This window comes from Lithobates pipiens, unplaced genomic scaffold (assembly GCF_037356315.1).
Source record: "Lithobates pipiens isolate NorthernLeopardFrog02 unplaced genomic scaffold, aLitPip1_a1.2 Scaffold_3, whole genome shotgun sequence".
In the NCBI taxonomy this organism is placed as follows: domain Eukaryota; kingdom Metazoa; phylum Chordata; class Amphibia; order Anura; family Ranidae; genus Lithobates; species Lithobates pipiens.
The window spans coordinates 60,896,813-60,915,644 of record NW_027507790.1 but is presented as its reverse complement, the minus strand read 5'-3'; the positions used below and the strand labels follow the sequence as shown (position 1 = coordinate 60,915,644).

At 43.4% G+C, this 18,832-nt stretch overlaps 1 protein-coding gene across 2 annotated transcripts in view; it reads left to right on the top strand.

Annotated features, from left to right (window-relative positions):
* The window catches only part of MMP17 (matrix metallopeptidase 17), a 210,310-nt gene that overhangs the window by 115,686 nt on the left and 75,792 nt on the right, over window positions 1–18,832 (top strand). For both annotated transcript variants that reach the window (XM_077461772.1, XM_077461773.1), the window contains exon 2: window positions 8,103–8,235. In XM_077461772.1, coding sequence (XP_077317898.1) covers window positions 8,103–8,235 — 133 coding nt within the window. The remainder of the gene's footprint in view (window positions 1–8,102; window positions 8,236–18,832) is intronic.

Below are 18,832 nucleotides of genomic sequence, written 5' to 3'. Positions count from 1 at the left end.
CAAAATTTCTATCGGTAATTCCGATCGTGTGTATGCAATTCCGACACGCCAAAAATCACGCATGCTCAGATTCAACTACGAGACAGAAGCTATTGGCTACTGGCTATTGAACTTCCTTTTTCTAGTCACGTCGTACGTGTTGTACGTCACTGCGTTATAAATGATCGGAATTTGATGTGACCGTGTGTAGGCAAGACAGCTTGAGCCAAATTCCGTCGAAATTCCATTGGGAAAACCATCAGAGCTTTTTCCGTCAAGAATTCCGATCGTGTGTACTCGGCATTAGCCCATTGTTGCATCGGGGCTGGGGGCTGTTGAAAGGAGTACCAAGGCAGACTGCTGCAATGTTGTCAGGAAGTACCCTGTTGGCCCCTCCCAGCAGGTGTGGTCTTCTTACATTGCGTAGAGAGGCACCGAGATTGTATAAAAAATAAGGTATATCGTATAAACTAAATATTTTGTTTAAAAATTTAATCAACATTGATGAGGGTGGGGAAGGAAGACCAAAAGCGGGCAAATAAGAGAGGTTTTTTGGTACAGTTTACATATATAAAACAAAATGAAGGTTGTAATTGAGGAAAGTGATAGTAGGCACAACCATAGTGGTGTATTTAGAAGACCAGTCAATGGACTTAATTTACTTCAATGCTGTGCTCAAACGCTGCTGTCAGGAAACAACTATGAGATCATTGACAATCTCCGCTCATTTCTCTGAGGACAACCTACTACTTCTTACTTAGGCCGCGTACACACGCACGGACTGTTTGCCCAACTTTGTTCGGCAAACAGTTTCATCAAACAGTCCGCTCAAAATTTGCATGAGCGGACTTGCCCACACACGAGCGGACTGTTTGACGAACAAGGTTGGGCAAACAGTTCGCTCAACTTTTGAAATGAACGGACTCGCCCACGTAAGGAGGCAAATCCGCCCATTTCAAGCGCGTGTACAGGTAGGCGGGGCCCGCGAAGGAGACGTCGCGGGCTCCGCCGCCTGGAATGGGCTTAAAGGGGAACCCCAACGCCGAAAAAAATCGGCGTGGGGGTTCCCCCAAAGTCCACACCAGACCCTTGTCCGAGCACGCTACCCGGCCGGCCAGGAAAGGGGGGCGAGCGAGCGCGCCCCCCCTCCCGAGCCGTACCAGGCCGCGTGCCCTCAACATGGGGGGTGCCTTGGGGAAGGGGGGGCCGCGCGGCCCCCCCACCCCAAAGCACCTTGTCCCCATGTTGATGAGGACAAGGGCCTCTTCCCGACAACCCTGGCCGTTGGTTGTCGGGGTCTGCGGGCGGGGGGCTTATCGGAATCCGGGAGCTCCCTTTAAGAAGGGGGCCCCCGGATACCGGCCCCCCACCCTATGTGAATGAGTATGGGGTACAATGTACCCCTACCCATTCACCTGTGAAATAAAGTACAAATAAAAACACAACACAGGGGAAAAAAATATTTTATTGCACAGCCGGGGGTCTTCCGTCTTCGGGGGTCTTCTCGCCGGACTCCTCCGCTATGTGTGTGTAGCTCTTTTGCCAGCGGAGGAGTCCGGCTTTCTTCCTCCCCGCCGCCGGCCTCTTCTCCCGACTTCGGGGGTCTTGTCCCCCTCTTCGGTTCTTCTGCCGGGCCACCGCGCCTGGTCCGGTGGCCCGGTCTTCTGTCGCCGTCTTCCGTTCTTCTGTCGCCGCCTTCGGTTCTTCTGCCGGGCCACCGCGCCTTCTTGTAGCTCTTTTACAGGCGGTGGCCCGGTCTTCTGTCGCCGCTGTCGCCTTCCGTTCTTCTTCTTGTTCTTCTTGTTCTTCTCCAGGAGATGTTGACACGTCGCTCCCTCCGGCCTGAATGCCAGAGCCGCCCTGCGCTGTGACTTATATAGTGACAATGGGGCGGTGTCACATGGTATATGTCACATGGGTTGGTCACATGGTGACCCCGCCCCCTTACGATGTCATAGTCCCCATGTGACATCAACCCATGTGACCAACCCATGTGACATATACCATGTGACACCGCCCCATTGTCACTATATAAGTCACAGCGCAGGGCGGCTCTGGCATTCCGGCCGGAGGGAGCGACGTGTCAACATCTCCTGGAGAAGAACAAGAAGAACAAGAAGAAGAACGGAAGGCGACAGCGGCGACAGCGGCGACAGAAGACCGGGCCACCGCCTGTAAAAGAGCTACAAGAAGGCGCGGTGGCCCGGCAGAAGAACCGAAGGCGGCGACAGAAGAACGGAAGACGGCGACAGAAGACCGGGCCACCGGACCAGGCGCGGTGGCCCGGCAGAAGAACCGAAGAGGGGGACAAGACCCCCGAAGTCGGGAGAAGAGGCCGGCGGCGGGGAGGAAGAAAGCCGGACTCCTCCGCTGGCAAAAGAGCTACACACACATAGCGGAGGAGTCCGGCGAGAAGACCCCCGAAGACGGAAGACCCCCGGCTGTGCAATAAAATATTTTTTTCCCCTGTGTTGTGTTTTTATTTGTACTTTATTTCACAGGTGAATGGGTAGGGGTACATTGTACCCCATACTCATTCACATAGGGTGGGGGGCCGGTATCCGGGGGCCCCCTTCTTAAAGGGAGCTCCCGGATTCCGATAAGCCCCCCGCCCGCAGACCCCGACAACCAACGGCCAGGGTTGTCGGGAAGAGGCCCTTGTCCTCATCAACATGGGGACAAGGTGCTTTGGGGTGGGGGGGCCGCGCGGCCCCCCCTTCCCCAAGGCACCCCCCATGTTGAGGGCACGCGGCCTGGTACGGCTCGGGAGGGGGGGCGCGCTCGCTCGCCCCCCTTTCCTGGCCGGCCGGGTAGCGTGCTCGGACAAGGGTCTGGTGTGGACTTTGGGGGAACCCCCACGCCGATTTTTTTCGGCGTTGGGGTTCCCCTTTAAGCCCATTCCAGGCGGCGGAGCCCGCGACGTCTCCTTCGCGGGCCCCGCCTACCTGTACACGCGCTCGAAATGGGCGGACTTTCCGAGCGGGAACAGTCCGCTCATTTCGAAAGTACAGCGGACAGGCCCACACACGGGCGGACTGTTCGCTCAAACACAGTTTCAGCGGACAGTTTTTCGGAATTTCCGAAAGACCTTGTCCGTCCAACTGTCCGCTGAAACTGTCCGCTGAAAGCCCACACACGAGCGGACTGTCCGCCCAAACACTGTTCAGCGGACAAGGTTGGGCGAACAGTCCGCCCGTGTGTACGCGGCCTTACTGCCTGTAGTCAGTGATGAGGATTCATCCCTGCCACCTAAATGAACACACTTCTATCTCCTGTCAGCTGGAATGCCTCTAAACCCCATGGAGCAGCAGAACACGTTGTAATGATACCATGATCACAGTGACACACATAGCTATGTAAGGGCTTGAAAAAGACACGCAGCTGTTTGATTATATTATAACCATATTGACATACGGGTCACATCAAATCTGTTCGCTTTTCAGGGTACTTCGAGCATAGGTAAAATGGGATTATGTATTCAGAAGAGTCCAATATGGTGATTTCAAAGTATGCTGCAGATAGACATAACATTTTATGGACACAAATATAGCAAGCTTTAAATTGTAAAGCAGCTGTGAAAACACTGGCAGCCCAAACAGGCGATTAGATTCTTATCTGCCATCAAATGCAATGCAAATGTGAAAATCATTGTAATGCATAAAATTAACATTCAGCTTATCCCAAGAGCCAGCTGCTAAGAGACTCGTAATAATAAAAAGAACTTGTTTCAAATATTTCCTGCTACCACATGTAGTTTCTAATTAATAAAAACTATGTAACTGTATATGCTGTGAAATCACGAGCGGTATATCTGGCACTATTAGCTAGTCTTGATACACATGAGAATGGAATTGTAAAAAAAACAAATCGATTGACTTCCATGCCTGTGTCCTCTTTCAGTACTCTCCCACTCTTCTGTCGTTTCTCTTATTGTAGATGCGTGCTTTGTCAGTTAGGAAAGAACAATGCAGCGTTACATAAGGCAAAAAGCATACTTCACCATCAAGGCTACCCGTAAACATTCACTGTCAAGGTTGAAACTCTTCCAGCCAACTGTAGAGTTCTATCCCTGCATCAAACAAAGGAGCAAAAAAGTGGAGAATGCAGTTGTTTAAAACAGTAATGTTGTGTCTGGAATTTTCAAAAATAAATAAATAATTGCTCACTTTACATTTATCTGCACAGCCCCAAATTTTTAAATAGTTGGAACGCTGTGTAAAATCTACATAAAAACAGAATGCACTGATTTGCAAATCTCATAAACCCACATTTTATTCACAATAGAAATTAGAAAAAAACAGCAAATGTTTAAACTGAGAAAATGTACCATTTTAAGCAAAAAAAAAAAGGTAATTTTGAAATTGATGGCAGCAACATGTCTCAAAAAAGTAGGCACAGGGAAACAAAAAGCTGGCAAAGTTAGTGGCACTAACAAGGAAGAGCTGGAAGAACATTTTGCAACTAAGTTGGTTAATTGGCAACAGGTCAGTAACATGATTGGTTATATAAAGAGCATCTTAGAGAGTCAGTGTCTCAGAAGTAAAGATGGGCATATGTTCCCCAATCTATGAAAGGTGCATCTAAACATTATCGAATAATTTCAGCATAATTTTCCTCAATAAAAAATCATCTACAGCACATAATATCTTTAAAATATTCAGAGAATTTGGAGAAAGCTCTGTGTGCAAGGGACAGAGCCAAAATGCAATATTGGATGCCCTTGATCTTCTGGCCCTCAGACAGCACCGAATTAAAAACAGGCATGATTCTGTAATAGACATCATTGCATGGGATCAGGACTACTTCCAGAAATCTCTGTGAACACAGTTCACTGTGTCACCTGTGAATGCAAGTTAAAACTCTGGACCAAAGCTCATTTAAAATGGTCTGTTGCAAAGTGGAAAACTGTTCTGTGATCAGATGAATAGAAATTTGACATTCTTTTTGACAACCATGGACATCGCATCTTCTGGACTAAAGAGGAAAGGAACCTTCCGGCTTGTTATTAGCGCTCAGTTCAAAAGCCTGCATCTCTGATGGCATGGGGGTGCATTAGTACATTTGGAATTTGGAGCTTGGACATATGCACCATCAATGCTGAAAGATATAACCAGGTTTTTGAGCAGCATATGCTCCCATCCAGGTGATGTCTCATTCAGGGAAGGCCATGCATATTTCAGCAGGTCCTTACTAAACCACATTATTACTGTATTGAAGCCAGGATCCATATGCATCATCCAGCTCCAGAAGAAGACCTCACACCCCTCAAAATCAATCAAAAGTGATCTTGCTCTCTGAGCAGAGTTATTGATTTGAGAAGTGTTTCTGTTCCTGTGGTCCAACAGGCAGCACAGGAAATTCTACCAGTCGCTGCAACACTTAGCAGTGTAAAAAAATAAAGGAACCGCCTGTTTTTGTCAGTGTATGGAACCTTGCTGCAGTGCAGCAATAAATGACAGGGGTTCAATTGGGCTTTATGATAAAACCTCTCTCTGACTTGTAAATAACTCTTGAAATAAAGGGTTAAAGCCAAAGTGCAGTCACAATAAAAAACTGAAAATCAGCACCAGGTATATAACTTACATTCGGTAGGATGTGTCCCTTGTGCTGATGCCTCTTCTGTTAGTTGCAATCCCCCTTTGTCCAAGCCTCCATGCCACCATAATCTTCTGGGGCAGCAGTGTTAATGTCTTCCATAAATGAAATGTGTTCTGTGAATGGAGGATGGGTGGATGTTTGAAAGGGCCTCCCCCTACGTTCATAGATCCTGTTTAATTCATAGAAGCTGCAGCTTGCTTCTTGAAAATAAAGTAGACAATGCCTAATTTGGCTGCCAGTCTAGAAACCCTGGTACTGGAACATCTCTGGTGTTTAGTGCCAATCATTGAGCTGTTTATCCCGTGTTGCACTCCTTGGGAATGTGATTCAATTCAATCTCTCCAAATTTAGCCTTGGACAATTGGCTGAAGGTGATCTGGGGCAGGTAGTGGGAGGAGTGAGGTTATTAGTTGAAGTCCCCGTTTCATCCCCGTCTCCCTAAGATAACTAACTGGTTCTCTCATTGTGAAGAGGTGGGCCTGTGGATCTGACTTTAAAAATCTTGTTCTTACCAGAGGTGCCCTAGCAAAGGTGTTTATCCTTAAAAAACTTGACAGCCACAATTGTTCAATCTAAAGGAACTTAGAGGACAGGGGGATCCACAGGCATTGCTTATGTAGACCTCATTAGCAAATGTTACCTGATGTATCCCTCTATCCTCTGAGTTATTTTCAGTACTAAGGGGAAGCAGAAAATATCAAAATAAATCATTGGGGATTAGAAGAGCCTTTACTGGAGACAAAGGAAGGACAGACCCCAGTATCTAAAGTGAACAGGATATTTTATGTGAGATGAAAGTTTATGCAGAAGCTTTCTGTAATACAAATATATGGAGAATATATTACAGAAAGAGCAGAATCAAAGACCTCTGGAGACTAGCGTATCCCTTCCTTGTCAACTACTAAAAATAAAACAGGGATTTGCAATGACATAAAAATGTCTTCTACTTGGTTATCAGTATCTATGGAACTGCAGCAAACTGGCATTTCAGTGTTCATATCTGCTTCCTCCACACCAACGTCTGTAACACTTTGAGATTTGATTATTACCCACAGAGCTGAGCAACTTGACACTGCTTGTAACCTCTATATACTCCACCTAGTGTTCTTTTATATTCAATCACCATTTTGCATAAAAATGTCCGTATGTGCTCATTCATCCTCATATTCATAACATGCAAATTGTTGCTACCATGATTTTTTTTTTAACCACGAACAAGACCTTTCTTTTTCATGGCATCCTTTTTTTCTCCATCTCCTTGAATGCCTGCCTTAATGGTCATTCTGAATTTGCTTCTGTTTCAAATATTCTACTGTTCTTCCTCATCTCATCCTGCTTCATATACACTATATTGTCAAAAGTATTGGGGCACCTGCCTTTACACGCAAATGAACTTTAATAGCATCCCAATCTTATTCTGTAGGGTTCAGTATTGAGTTGGCCCACCCTTTTGCAGCTATAACATCTTCAGTTCTTCCGGGAAGGATGTCCACAAGGTTTAGGAGTGTGTCTATGGGAATGTTTGACCATTCTTCCAGAAGCACAATTGTGAGGTCAGGCACTGATGTTGGATGAGACAGCCTGCCTTGCAGTCTCTGCTCTAATTCCTCCCAAAGGTGTCCTATCGGGTTGTGGTCAGGACTCACTTTACTCCACCCCAAACTTGCTCATCCATGTCTTTTTGGATCTTGCTTTGTGCACTGGTATGCACTCATGTTGTAACAGGAAGGGGTCATCCTCAAACTGTTCCCACAAAGTTTGGAGCATGAAATTGTCCAAAATGTCTTGATATGCCGACGCCTTAAGACTTCCCTTCACTGGAACTAAGGGGCCAAGCCCAATCCCTGAAAAACAAACCCACACCAAAATCCCCCCCTTCACGAAATGAAGACATGTATGAGCGAGCCCTGACCTCAACTTGATAGAGCACCTTTGGGATGAATTAGAGCAGAGACTGTGAGCTTGTCCAACATCAATTCCTGACCTCACAATTGCACTTCTGGAAGAATTGTCAAACATTCCCATAGACAGACTCCTAAACCTTGTGGACAACCTTCCCAGAAGAGTTGAAGCTGTTTAGCTGCAAAGGGTGAGCCAACGCAATATTGAACCCTACAGACTAAGACTGGGATGCCTCTAAAGTTCATGCACATGTAAAGGCAGGTGTCCCAATACTCTTGACAATATGGTGTATGAAAATCAGATACAATTGAAATGGCGTCAAAAGAGAAAAGTATTGTGATACTTTTGTGATACTGCAACACCACACTCCTACTGTCTACACTGTGACTGTTTAAAGCTATTTTTCATCTTTATTCCAAGTTACAAGATGATGTAATTATTTAAGAAGAATAATCCTAAATTTCAGTACCCTATGGTGATCAGCAATGGATTTAGGTCAGATCTGTAAAGGATAAGTTCCATCAGCTGCTTTCCACAGGCACCCTGGCAAAGTAAATTGCTGTAGACTGCATTTTGTTTAAGTTTAATTACATGCTTTTCATGCCTTCTAATTTCTTATACAGGACTGGTTGACGAGATTTGGCTATCTGCCACCGCCTGATCCAGTTACAGGGCAGTTACAGACACAGGAAGAGTTATCCAAAGCTATCAAAGCAATGCAGGAGTTTGGAGGACTGAAACCAACTGGAATCCTTGGTGAGTCATGTGATAGAGACACAGATACTCCCCCCTACACATAAGTGCCAATTATGTCCATTATAATCCATTACAGGGATATATTTGTGATTTTTGTAAATAATAGTTTTTACATTTTGTCTTCATAAATATATTATTTTACATATTAACAATAGAGTTACAAAGCATGTCAACAATCAGGCAGCCCATACTGGCCTTGTAATTACAAAGTCCAGCATACTTTGCATCATTTCATACATAGAGCCTGTGGTAAATTTTTTGGGTAAAATAAAAGGTGTAGAAAACATTTCAAAATGGGGTAAAATTGTTTTTAAACCTTCAAAACAATACAAAACTGAAAATCAAATACACAGTGCATAGACGACTTGCTATGTAGATAAGTAGAAAAGGTCAATACAGAACAAGGTGCTAGCTGAGTATTAGGCTCTATGCACACTGGCTTAAAAAATGTTGCTTCTACAGGGGTTTTGTGTTCTGCCTGTAGAAGCAGCTCAATGTTATCCTATGTGTCCATGCACATTAGGAAGTTACAGGCATATTTTGAGTTCAACGTTTAGAAGCAGGAAAAAAAGAACCTTCTGTTTTGCGTTTCTGTTTGGAGCTCACTGGCAGAAGAAACATTAAACTCTTCTAAACTCGTCTAGACTTTGTACAAAAAATGCTCTATTTGAACGTTTTTTTACTCCCAAGAGAACAGACGGTTGGAGCCAAATGGGTAATGTTTAGGGATTACTTTAAGTTAGTGTTAGTGCTGGGGTGAGATAGTAGGGTTTGAGTTTAAGTTTTAAGGTTCAAGTTAGGTTTTAAGGTGTAAGTTAAAGTACATTGGTTGTAACCCATGAAAGAAGTACAGGAGCTTCTTGTGCTGCACAAGCATCCCGTAAATTGTAAAGTGCCAGAAAATTGTCAGAATTCCTTATCTCTACACTTTCAGGTCAGTGACTCAAAAAGCACTGAAGCCAAAACACGAGCATGGTAATTACAGAACTAACATTCTCAAAGGAGAGGTCAGCAGTAGCACGCTACATAATTCAGTCATGACAGTTGTATTTAAGGGGCGATGGTTTTAGGTTCAAATTTAAAGTGAAATTGTTCCCAGATCATAAAAAAACAAATTATTTAAATATTTTTACAGACGGGTAGTAAAACACATTAAATTATAGCTAAAGGTTAGGAGGAATTCTCCTAACGACACCTGACGTTTTTTATTGCTGTCACCCTCTCTATTTGTCATGTTTACTGTTTTTACTGAGAGAGAAACAAAATCACGAATTTTTGGCTTTCGACAAAACAGGAATAGAGGGCAAATCATCCGACAAGAACACAGAGATTTCCCTCACGGAGGGATTTCTGTTCACTTTCTGTTGTGGCTGTCCCATTTTGTCTCCTCAGTGTGACAAAGATGGGGAAAAAAAACCTGAAAAAAGTTTTGTCTTTAGTTCTACTTTAAAATAAATTCTAATTTGCCTCTGTATCTATTAGCATTGTGGAGAAATACATTTTCAAAGTTCACAAAACAGGCACAGCTTTTTTTCAATGACGAGTAGATCTTGGTAGTCTGCCAGCCTTCTAAAATAAACAACCAGCAGGTGTTTCTAATCTGTTAGGCCTTGTTCACATGGGCACACCATCCACCTAAAAGATAGCATGCAGCTACTCATGGTTGCAAACATATTGCAGCAAAAATGATACCCTCTGTTTCGTTCGGCCAAAAGGTGACTCATTCAAGTGAATGTGGCTGTGACACAAATGACCGCCAAACAATTGGCTTGCAGTGCAGCATTGTATTTAAATGCAAAATCCCTATTTCGTTCTTGAAAAATGGACATAATTGCCTTCTGAATACCTGCCAGCCACCAGTGTGAATGAACCCAACTGACTCTAATCCAACTTTAGAGTCTTTGTTGTCATGTGGGGTCTTTGATGAATAACTTAACGTTAAAAGCAGATAGAGTAGTCATAAATGTCTTGTTTAATGTTCTTTTACTTTTCGTTAAGAATGTGTAAATGGTTTCATGTCAATAGTCTGGGTACACATGTAACCATAAGTATATGTAACGGATCCAGAGACTTTTATGACAAGGTATTAATGTGCTGTATATGTAGTACATGGCACACATTATATAGAGTATGTTTATCTTTCATATCAATTCCCTCATCATTTGAGCTTGATTTGTTCCTGTACAGTCACACAGCCCTTTAAACTCTAAATCTGTGATAAATGAGAACCAGCCAATAGTTCACCTATCTCGATGATATGGATTGTCATAAGACTAGGGCTGTTACTGATTAAAATTTTTGTGTTCGATTGATCCATTTTCTTTTTAATTGATTAATCGTCTTATTTTGATTAATTATAACGCACATAGAGATCCAACTACTTTTAGCTGATCTCCCTGCATTGCAACTCTGCATTAGTCAGTGGTAAATGTGGTATACACTATATACAATCACCCGACACTAGTTAGTTTCCACAATCCATGACTTAACTTCACAGTTCACACAATCCATGACTTAACTTCACAGTTCACACAAATACGTTTTAAATTCAAACTGTAGCACTGACGTAAGTTTTTTTTCAGTAGCGTGACAATCCCTCCACCTCCGGTCTAACTAATCACTCTCACCTTATGGCATGGACCCCTATGCAAACAGATGTTCATGCAAGTGGGTATCAAAAGGGCTAACACGGGCCATAAACTTCTCTCACGTCTCCTTAGATCTCAGCAAGGACGCCAGGTTATGGGTAGGAAGAAAAGATCTAAGTGCTCACCGCTTAAGTATAAGATTACATTTTTGTGTTCAAACACAAACTACTCACATAAAGATGATAAAAACACAACATGTAAAGCCGACAATCGTGTTAGTTCTGTAGGGCAGCAGCGGATGACGTCATGTGTAGCTCCTCCCCCGTACGCGTTACGTTCAATCAGAACTCCAATGTCACTGGACTCCTCCCCCCTTCCCTTCGTTAGCAGACGGAGGCACTTGGGGAAGGGGGAAGGAGTCCAGTGATGTCGATGTCCGTGACATCACCGGATCTCCGACGGAACTCCCTGAAGACCCAGAAGCCGGCAGAGAGATGAGTACCGATCAAAAGAATTTTGATCGATCAAAAAAATTAGTCGATTAATCGAGGAATTAATCTTTCATTTCCACAGTCCTACATAAGACTTACTTTTTATTCAAATTTTTTTTTGGGGGGGGGGGGGCTAGAGTGATCAGTAACAACTGTCCATTTATCAAGCAGGGAAACCTGGATACTTGTAGCACATTGAGAAACAGAGCTAAACATGGTCAAGAACGATAGGGTAAAGGACAAACTAATGCCTTTAAGTCCTAAACCAGTGTAGTACAAATTTGCAATTAACTGCTGGCGTAATCCTGTTTTTGTAATTAGGATGAATGGACACAACTAGTTTTAATCCCAGCACTGTAAATATCTCAATACATATTTTCTTTTCTTAAGTACTTTGTAGAAGGATTAGGCAGCAGCTGTTCCGAAAAATTCCCTCTTCGAACAATTCCCTTAAGACTGAATCCCTCTTAATTATTAATTATACATTTACAATTGTGTAGTTGTTTCCCTTTGATGTTTGCTGTAGAACGCAGCAGCTGTCTGACTTCTATTTGCATTTTCGTACAAGTTCAATATATAAATATACGGGGAAACTTCCAATATTCCATGTGTTTTTCTATATGGTGAGCAATATACAATAGTTCACAGTTGGCTAAGCTATTAAATTCAAATTTATGAAATAAATCAACCTTTAGACATCAATATACCCTGTATGAATGTACATTGAATCTGCATTATGGTCAATTACGCTGTTTCTTAACCACTTCAGCTCCGGACCAATAAACACCTTAAGGACCAGAGGTCTTGCGCGGTCATGCAATATTGCACCCAAACGAAATTTGCGTCCTTTTCTTCCCACAAATAGAGCTTTCTTTTCTTTAATTCTGTTTTTATTTTCAATTATTATAAAGCATTGTACATAATTAAGCAATTTCATACATATGAATATATATTACTTACATACATAATGATCACATTTATTATTTTATTATATAGAGCTTTCTTTTGATGGTATTTGATTGCCTCTGCGATTTTTTTTTTTTGCGATATAAATGGAAAAAGAGCGAAAATTTTGAAAAAAAAAGATATTTTCTTCTTTTTGTTATAAGAAAAATCGAATAAACAAAATTTTAGTCATACATTGAGGGAAAAATTTATTCAGCCACATGTCTTTAGTAAAAAAAATCTCAATAAGCGTATATTTTTTGGTTTGCGCAAAAGTTATAGCGTCTACAAACTAGAGTACATTTTCTGGAATTTACACAGCTTTTAATTTATGACTGCCGATCTCATTTCTTGAGGTGCTAAAATGGCAGGGCAGTACAAATCCCCCCCAAATGACCCCATTTTGGAAAGTAGACACCCCAAGGAAATTGCTGATGGGTATGTTGAGCCCATTGAATATTTATTTTTTTTGTCCTAAGGGATTGAATAATGACAAAAAAAAAAATATATATTTTTTTACAAAAAGTTGTCACTAAATGATATATTGCTCACACATGCCATGGTTATATGTGGAATTGCACCCCAAAATATATTCCGCTACTTCTCCCGAGTATGGGGATACCACATGTATGGGACTTTTTGGGAGTCTAGTCGCGCACGGCACCCCGAAAACCAATCACCACCTTCAGGATTTCTAAGGGTGCAAATTTTTGATTTAACTCCTCACTACCTATCACAGTTTCGAAGGCCATAAAATGCCAAAATAGCACAAAACCCCCCAAAATGACCCCATTTTGGAAAGTAGACACCCCAAGCTATTTACTGAGAGGCATGTTGAGTCCATGGAATATTTTATATTTTGCCACAAGTTGCGGGAATATTACAAACTTTTTTTTTTTGCACCAAGTTGTCACTAAATGATATATTGCTCACACATGCTATGGGCATATGTGAAATGACACCCCAAAATACATTCTGCTGCTTCTCCTGAGTACGGGGATACCACATGTGTGGGACTTTTTGGGAGTCTAGTCGCGCACGGCACCCCGAAAACCAATCACCACCTTCAGGATTTCTAAGGGTGCAAATTTTTGATTTAACTCCTCACTACCTATCACAGTTTCGAAGGCCATAAAATGCCAAAATAGCACAAAACCCCCCCAAATGACCCCATTTTGGAAAGTAGACACCCCAAGCTATTTACTGAGAGGCATATTGAGTCCATGGAATATTTTATATTTTGCCAAAAGTTGCGGGAATATTACAAACTTTTTTTTTTTTTGCACAAAGTTGTCACTAAATGATATATTGCTCACACATGCTATGGGCAGAAGTCAAATTACACCCCAAAATAAATTCTGCTGCTTCTCCCGAGTACGAGGATACCACATGTGGGGGACTTTTTGGGAGCCTAGCCACGTACGGGACCCCGAAAACCAAGCACTGCCTTCCGGATTTGAATATAAAATGCTACCAAAAAACCTGTTAGCGATGGCAGGGATCAGGCCTGACTCTGCGATCGCTGCAGTTATGTGTTTAGTGTTTTGTAAGTGACAGTGATCGATCGATACTGCACTTGGGTGGGCTGGGCAGAGGGGCAAAACGCAGGTGCTAGCAGGTATTTGGGCTGATGCCGCTAACAATGCGTTTTTTTGGAACCCTAAACTGCTGGGGACGCTAGTATAGATCTGATCAGATCAGATATTGATCTGTTCAGATTCTATACCACTACGGGAGGTGTATGCTTTGCGTGTGGGTGTTAGCGGTACTGGCACTAACCTAGCGCTGCCTGGGGCGACGCAGACCCTGACCCTAAAACCTAATTGATATCACCCGCCGGGTGATCAGGGGGTTAAACCTTTATTGGGTAATAAATGGTGGGTGCCCTGATGCTATAAAAAACAAACTAACCAGAGTCACCCGTAACACTTATACGGTGATCAGTGGTGAAAGGGTTAACTAGGGGCAATCAGGGGGTTCAAATTTTTATTAGGTAGTATATGGGGGTCCCTGGCGCTATATAAAAACCTGACGGGGAACCTAAATAACTAACTGGCTAACCAGCGTCACCAGTGACACTTATACTGTGATCGCTGGTGAAAGGGGGTGAAAGGGTTAACTAGCAGCAATCAGGGGGTTAAAACCATTATTGGGTAGTATATCGGGGTACCTAGCGCTATAAAAACCTGGCGGTGAACCTAAAAAAATAACTAGCTACCTAGCGACACTAGCGACACTGATGCAGCGTTCAGAAAAATTATCGCTTAGTGACACTGGCAAAAGGGGGTGAAAGGGTTAACTAGCGGAAATCAGGGGGTTAAAACCATTATTGGGTAGTATATCGGGGTACCTAGCGCTATAAAAACCTGGCGGTGAACCTAAAAAAATAACTAGCTACCTAGCGACTGTAGCGACACTAATGCAGCGATCAGAAAAACGATCGCTTAGTGACACTGGCAAAAGGGGGTGAAAGGGTTAACTAGCGGCAATCAGGGGGTTAAAACCATTATTGGGTAGTATATCGGGGTACCTAGCGATATAAAAACCTGGCGGTGAACCTAAAAAAATAACTAGCTACCTAGCGACACATGCAGCGATCAGAAAAATGATCGCTTAGTGACACTGGCAAAAGGGGGTGAAAGGGTTAACTCTAGGGGCAATCAGGGGGTTAAATCTTTATTGGGGGGTGATAGGGGGCTACCCTGGACCTAACATTAACTGTCCTGACAGTTTTTACTGTCACAACTGACACTGAATGCATTGATCAGTAAAGAAATGATCAATGCAATCAGTGACACTGTGACTGGGGGGGGAGGGGGGGCGGGGGGGGATCGGGGGGCGATCGGGGGGGGGATCGGGGGGGGTTTGTGTGCCTGTGTGTACCTACATGTCAGTGTAGTGTTGGTGCACACTTACTATTAGTCTTCTCCTCGTAGTCCGGTCAAAAAGACCGCCCCGAGGAGAATGACATCACTTCCTCCTTCCTGTGTAAACAATACACAGTGGGAGGAAGCTTCCCATTGGCCAGGAGCGATCCAGAGGGGGTGGCCGAAAACCAACGGCCATCCCCTCATCACGGAGCGCTCCTGGAGCGAACCGGACCGCCGTAACCAGCGGGAGGGGGTCCGATCGGACCCCCCACCCGCTGGAAGGCAATCACGTAGATCTACGTGATTGTGCCTGCCTGTGCCATTGTGTTGACGTACATTGGCAATACGGCGGTCCTGAAGTGGTTAAAGGTAAGAATGAAGAAACGTGTTACATAAAGAGTGCTAATTCTGCACTGTGAATTGACACCTTTTTATTGAATTTTCATTGCTATGGAGTTGCCAAAGCATATGTATGAACACTATTACACGTACACTTTTTTGATTAATGATTTTTATTGAGAAAAAAAAAGAAAGGAAAGATGCAAAAAAAGGGAGGGGGGAATAAGAAGTATGTGTGGCATTCTGACAGTACTAATAGGAATAAGATTTACATGGCTCAAGTATGTCATTCATAAATACAAATTATAGTGTGAATTCTTATCTTTTAGTAGCTGCAAAACATAATCCATTGCATAATAATTAAATTTTTACCCTTGAGGCCACATATTCCTCACATATTCGCCTATAAAGTACAAGAGTGAGGAACAATCAAGAATATATCCAAAGAGTCCAAACTTCCCTAAATTTGGGGTGATTTCCATTCGCTATGGCTACCATTTCTTCCATACGCATTATATTATTCACTTCCACTAACCATTCCCGTATTGATGGTGTTACTGGGGATTTCCAGTGTCTGGGGATCAGTGCTCTCCCTGCTATCAACAGTAATCAAAATATTTTCATTTGATGGATTTGATTGATCCCGGGATCATGGAAAGGAGAGCTACCTCTGGGGTCTCTGGCCATATCTTGTAAAAAAAAATTTCACCAAACTTTATCTTTTACAGTGTATGTAAACCCAACATTTTATATTCCCATGTGATTGTTTACAATCACTTTAAATAGACTCTGGGATGAATACTGCATGAATTATTAACTCATGCGGTATTTATCTCAAATGTAGTCAGTTCACTAAAAAAAAATGTCTTATTTAACAAAAGCCTTATATTTATCTTTTGCAATATTTAGCACTTAAATAAGTGTTCCCCTAAAGAAAAAAAAATTAAAAGTCAGCAGCTACAAATACTGCAGCTGCCGACTTTTAATAATCGGACACTTACCTGTCCCAGGGTCCAGCGATGCAGGGGAATGAGGCCCTGCTCGGGCCTCCCTCCTCTTGGTGGTGCTGGTATTGCAACTGTGGGCACCGGGCTGTGGCTTCACAGCTGGGCACCCACTGCGCATGCGCAAGCAGCGCCGTGCGCTGTAATTGGCCACGCAATCATCTGGGACCTGTCACGTGTCCCAGATGACTGACAGGAGGGAGGGGGGAGCTGAGCCCTTACTGTACCGAGGGGAAGTGACGTCAGGTGCCCGGGCACTGAAGGAGGCAGACTACGAGGGACCCCCTAGCAACAGGCATTTAGAGGTGAGTTAAATAAAATAAAAATTCCAAATGTTTTTTTTTCTTTTTTTTTGCAATTTTAAGCATTTTTTTTTTTTGGGGTATTATGAACACCACTTTAAGTTTAGTGTTACTTTTTACATTATTTTATCTCTATTTTACAACAGGCTAATACTTCACCAGAGGGAGATTGTTTTGTGAATGAAGTTACACAGAAGGAAATGAAGGCAAACTACTAAAACATTCTAAAGCTGGCCATAGATGACTCATCTAGCCAGAGGCCTGATTGAAAAAAAATAAAAATGAAAGAATCCCTTCATCGACATAAGCAAGTTGGATGGAGGAATCCTCCTCTCTCCAACATTGTATTCTAACAGCCACTGATTGACAAAAGTTGTCCAATATTCCCATTCATCAGAAGTTTATCTAATAACTTCTGTCAAACTGGGGAGGCCACACATCGAAATTCAGTCTGTTCCCTGCTGAACTAGTCAAATTTTGATCTACAGTACTTATGACCAACTTTAGTGTACTTTTATTCACAGAACAATCTCCTTCTAGCAAAGCTGCAGGTTATTTATATTACAGTCCTTTTAGATCACTCTAGGTTAGGGATGGGTACATGTGCATTAATAAAGGTGATGAGCAGGATCTGTCCTGGGATTAGTCACAACAAACAATACTAAGAAAGACCTTACCCCTGATTTTTGTCACTGGAGTTTCCCTCAGTCTTCTTTTACAAGGCTCTTAAGCAGTGTTATATAATGACCGAAAGTTGACCATAAAACAAAAGCTCGGCAACGAAGATCCCTGCATCACACATTGTGGGTTATTTACAAAAGGCAAATCCACTTTGCACTGAAAGTGCACTTGGAAGTTCAGTCCCTCTAAATCTAAGGGGTAGATCTTAAATGAGGGGAAGCTCTGCTGATTTTATCATCCAATCGTGTGCAAGCTAAAATGCTGTTTTTTATTTTCCTTGCATGTCCCCCTCAGATCTACAGCGACTGCACTTTCAGTGCAATTTCAAGTGCACTTTGCATTTGTAGTTTGCAAAGTGGATTTGCCTTTTGTAAATAACCCCTATTGTGTTACATTTTGGGGATCTTTCATCTTTCTTTTTTTTGGTCCAACCCACTAGTTGAATGAAAAAACAAACAAAAAACTGAACCTGTATACCCTGCTTTAGACAATGTAAATACAATGCAAATAGCAAGTTACTGCATGGAGATTAGGATGCCATTTATTTATTGGCGGCTCAGGCTGAGTAATGTTTAGAGCTGCTGATCTGTCTAAAGCTACAGTTATCTCTTAACTTACAGCTGATGTCCATGTTTCCTGTCACTTTAAAAATGGTGCATCTAGACCAAGCTAGTTCAAACTAACTATTTGCTTCACTAATGCCGCGTACACACGAGCAGTATAGTATACTGTATGACGTACTTAGTTTGGCGGAAAAGTACGCCAGACTGTCCGTCAGACTTTCCGAACGGGCTACTTGCCCACACACACCACTTTTTGAGCGGACTAATACGGCGTACTAAGTCCGCCATACTATCCGCCCTACTTTTGAAATGAACGGACTCGCCCACACACGCGGAGGAAAGTCCGCTCATTTCGAGCGCGTCTCCAGGTAGGCGGGGCCCGCGAAGGAGACGTCGCTGACCCCGCCGCCTGGTATGGACTTAAAGGGGAACCCCAACGCCGAAAAAAATCGGCGTGGGGGTCCCCCCCAAGTCCACAACAGACCCTTGTCCGAGCACGCTACCCCCCTCCTGAGCCGTACCAGGCCGCGTGCCCTCAACATGGGGGGTGCCTTGGGGAAGGGGGGGCCGCGCGGCACCCCCACCCCAAAGCACCTTGTCCCCATGTTGATGAGGACAAGGGCCTCTTCCCGACAACCCTGGCCGTTGGTTGTCGGGGTCTGCGGGCGGGGGGCTTATCGGAATCCGGGAGCCCCCTTTAATAAGGGGGCCCCCGGATACCGGCCCCCCACCCTATGTGAATGAGTATGGGGTACAATGTACCCCTACCCATTCACCTGTAAAATAAAAGTACAAAAAAAAACACAACACACGA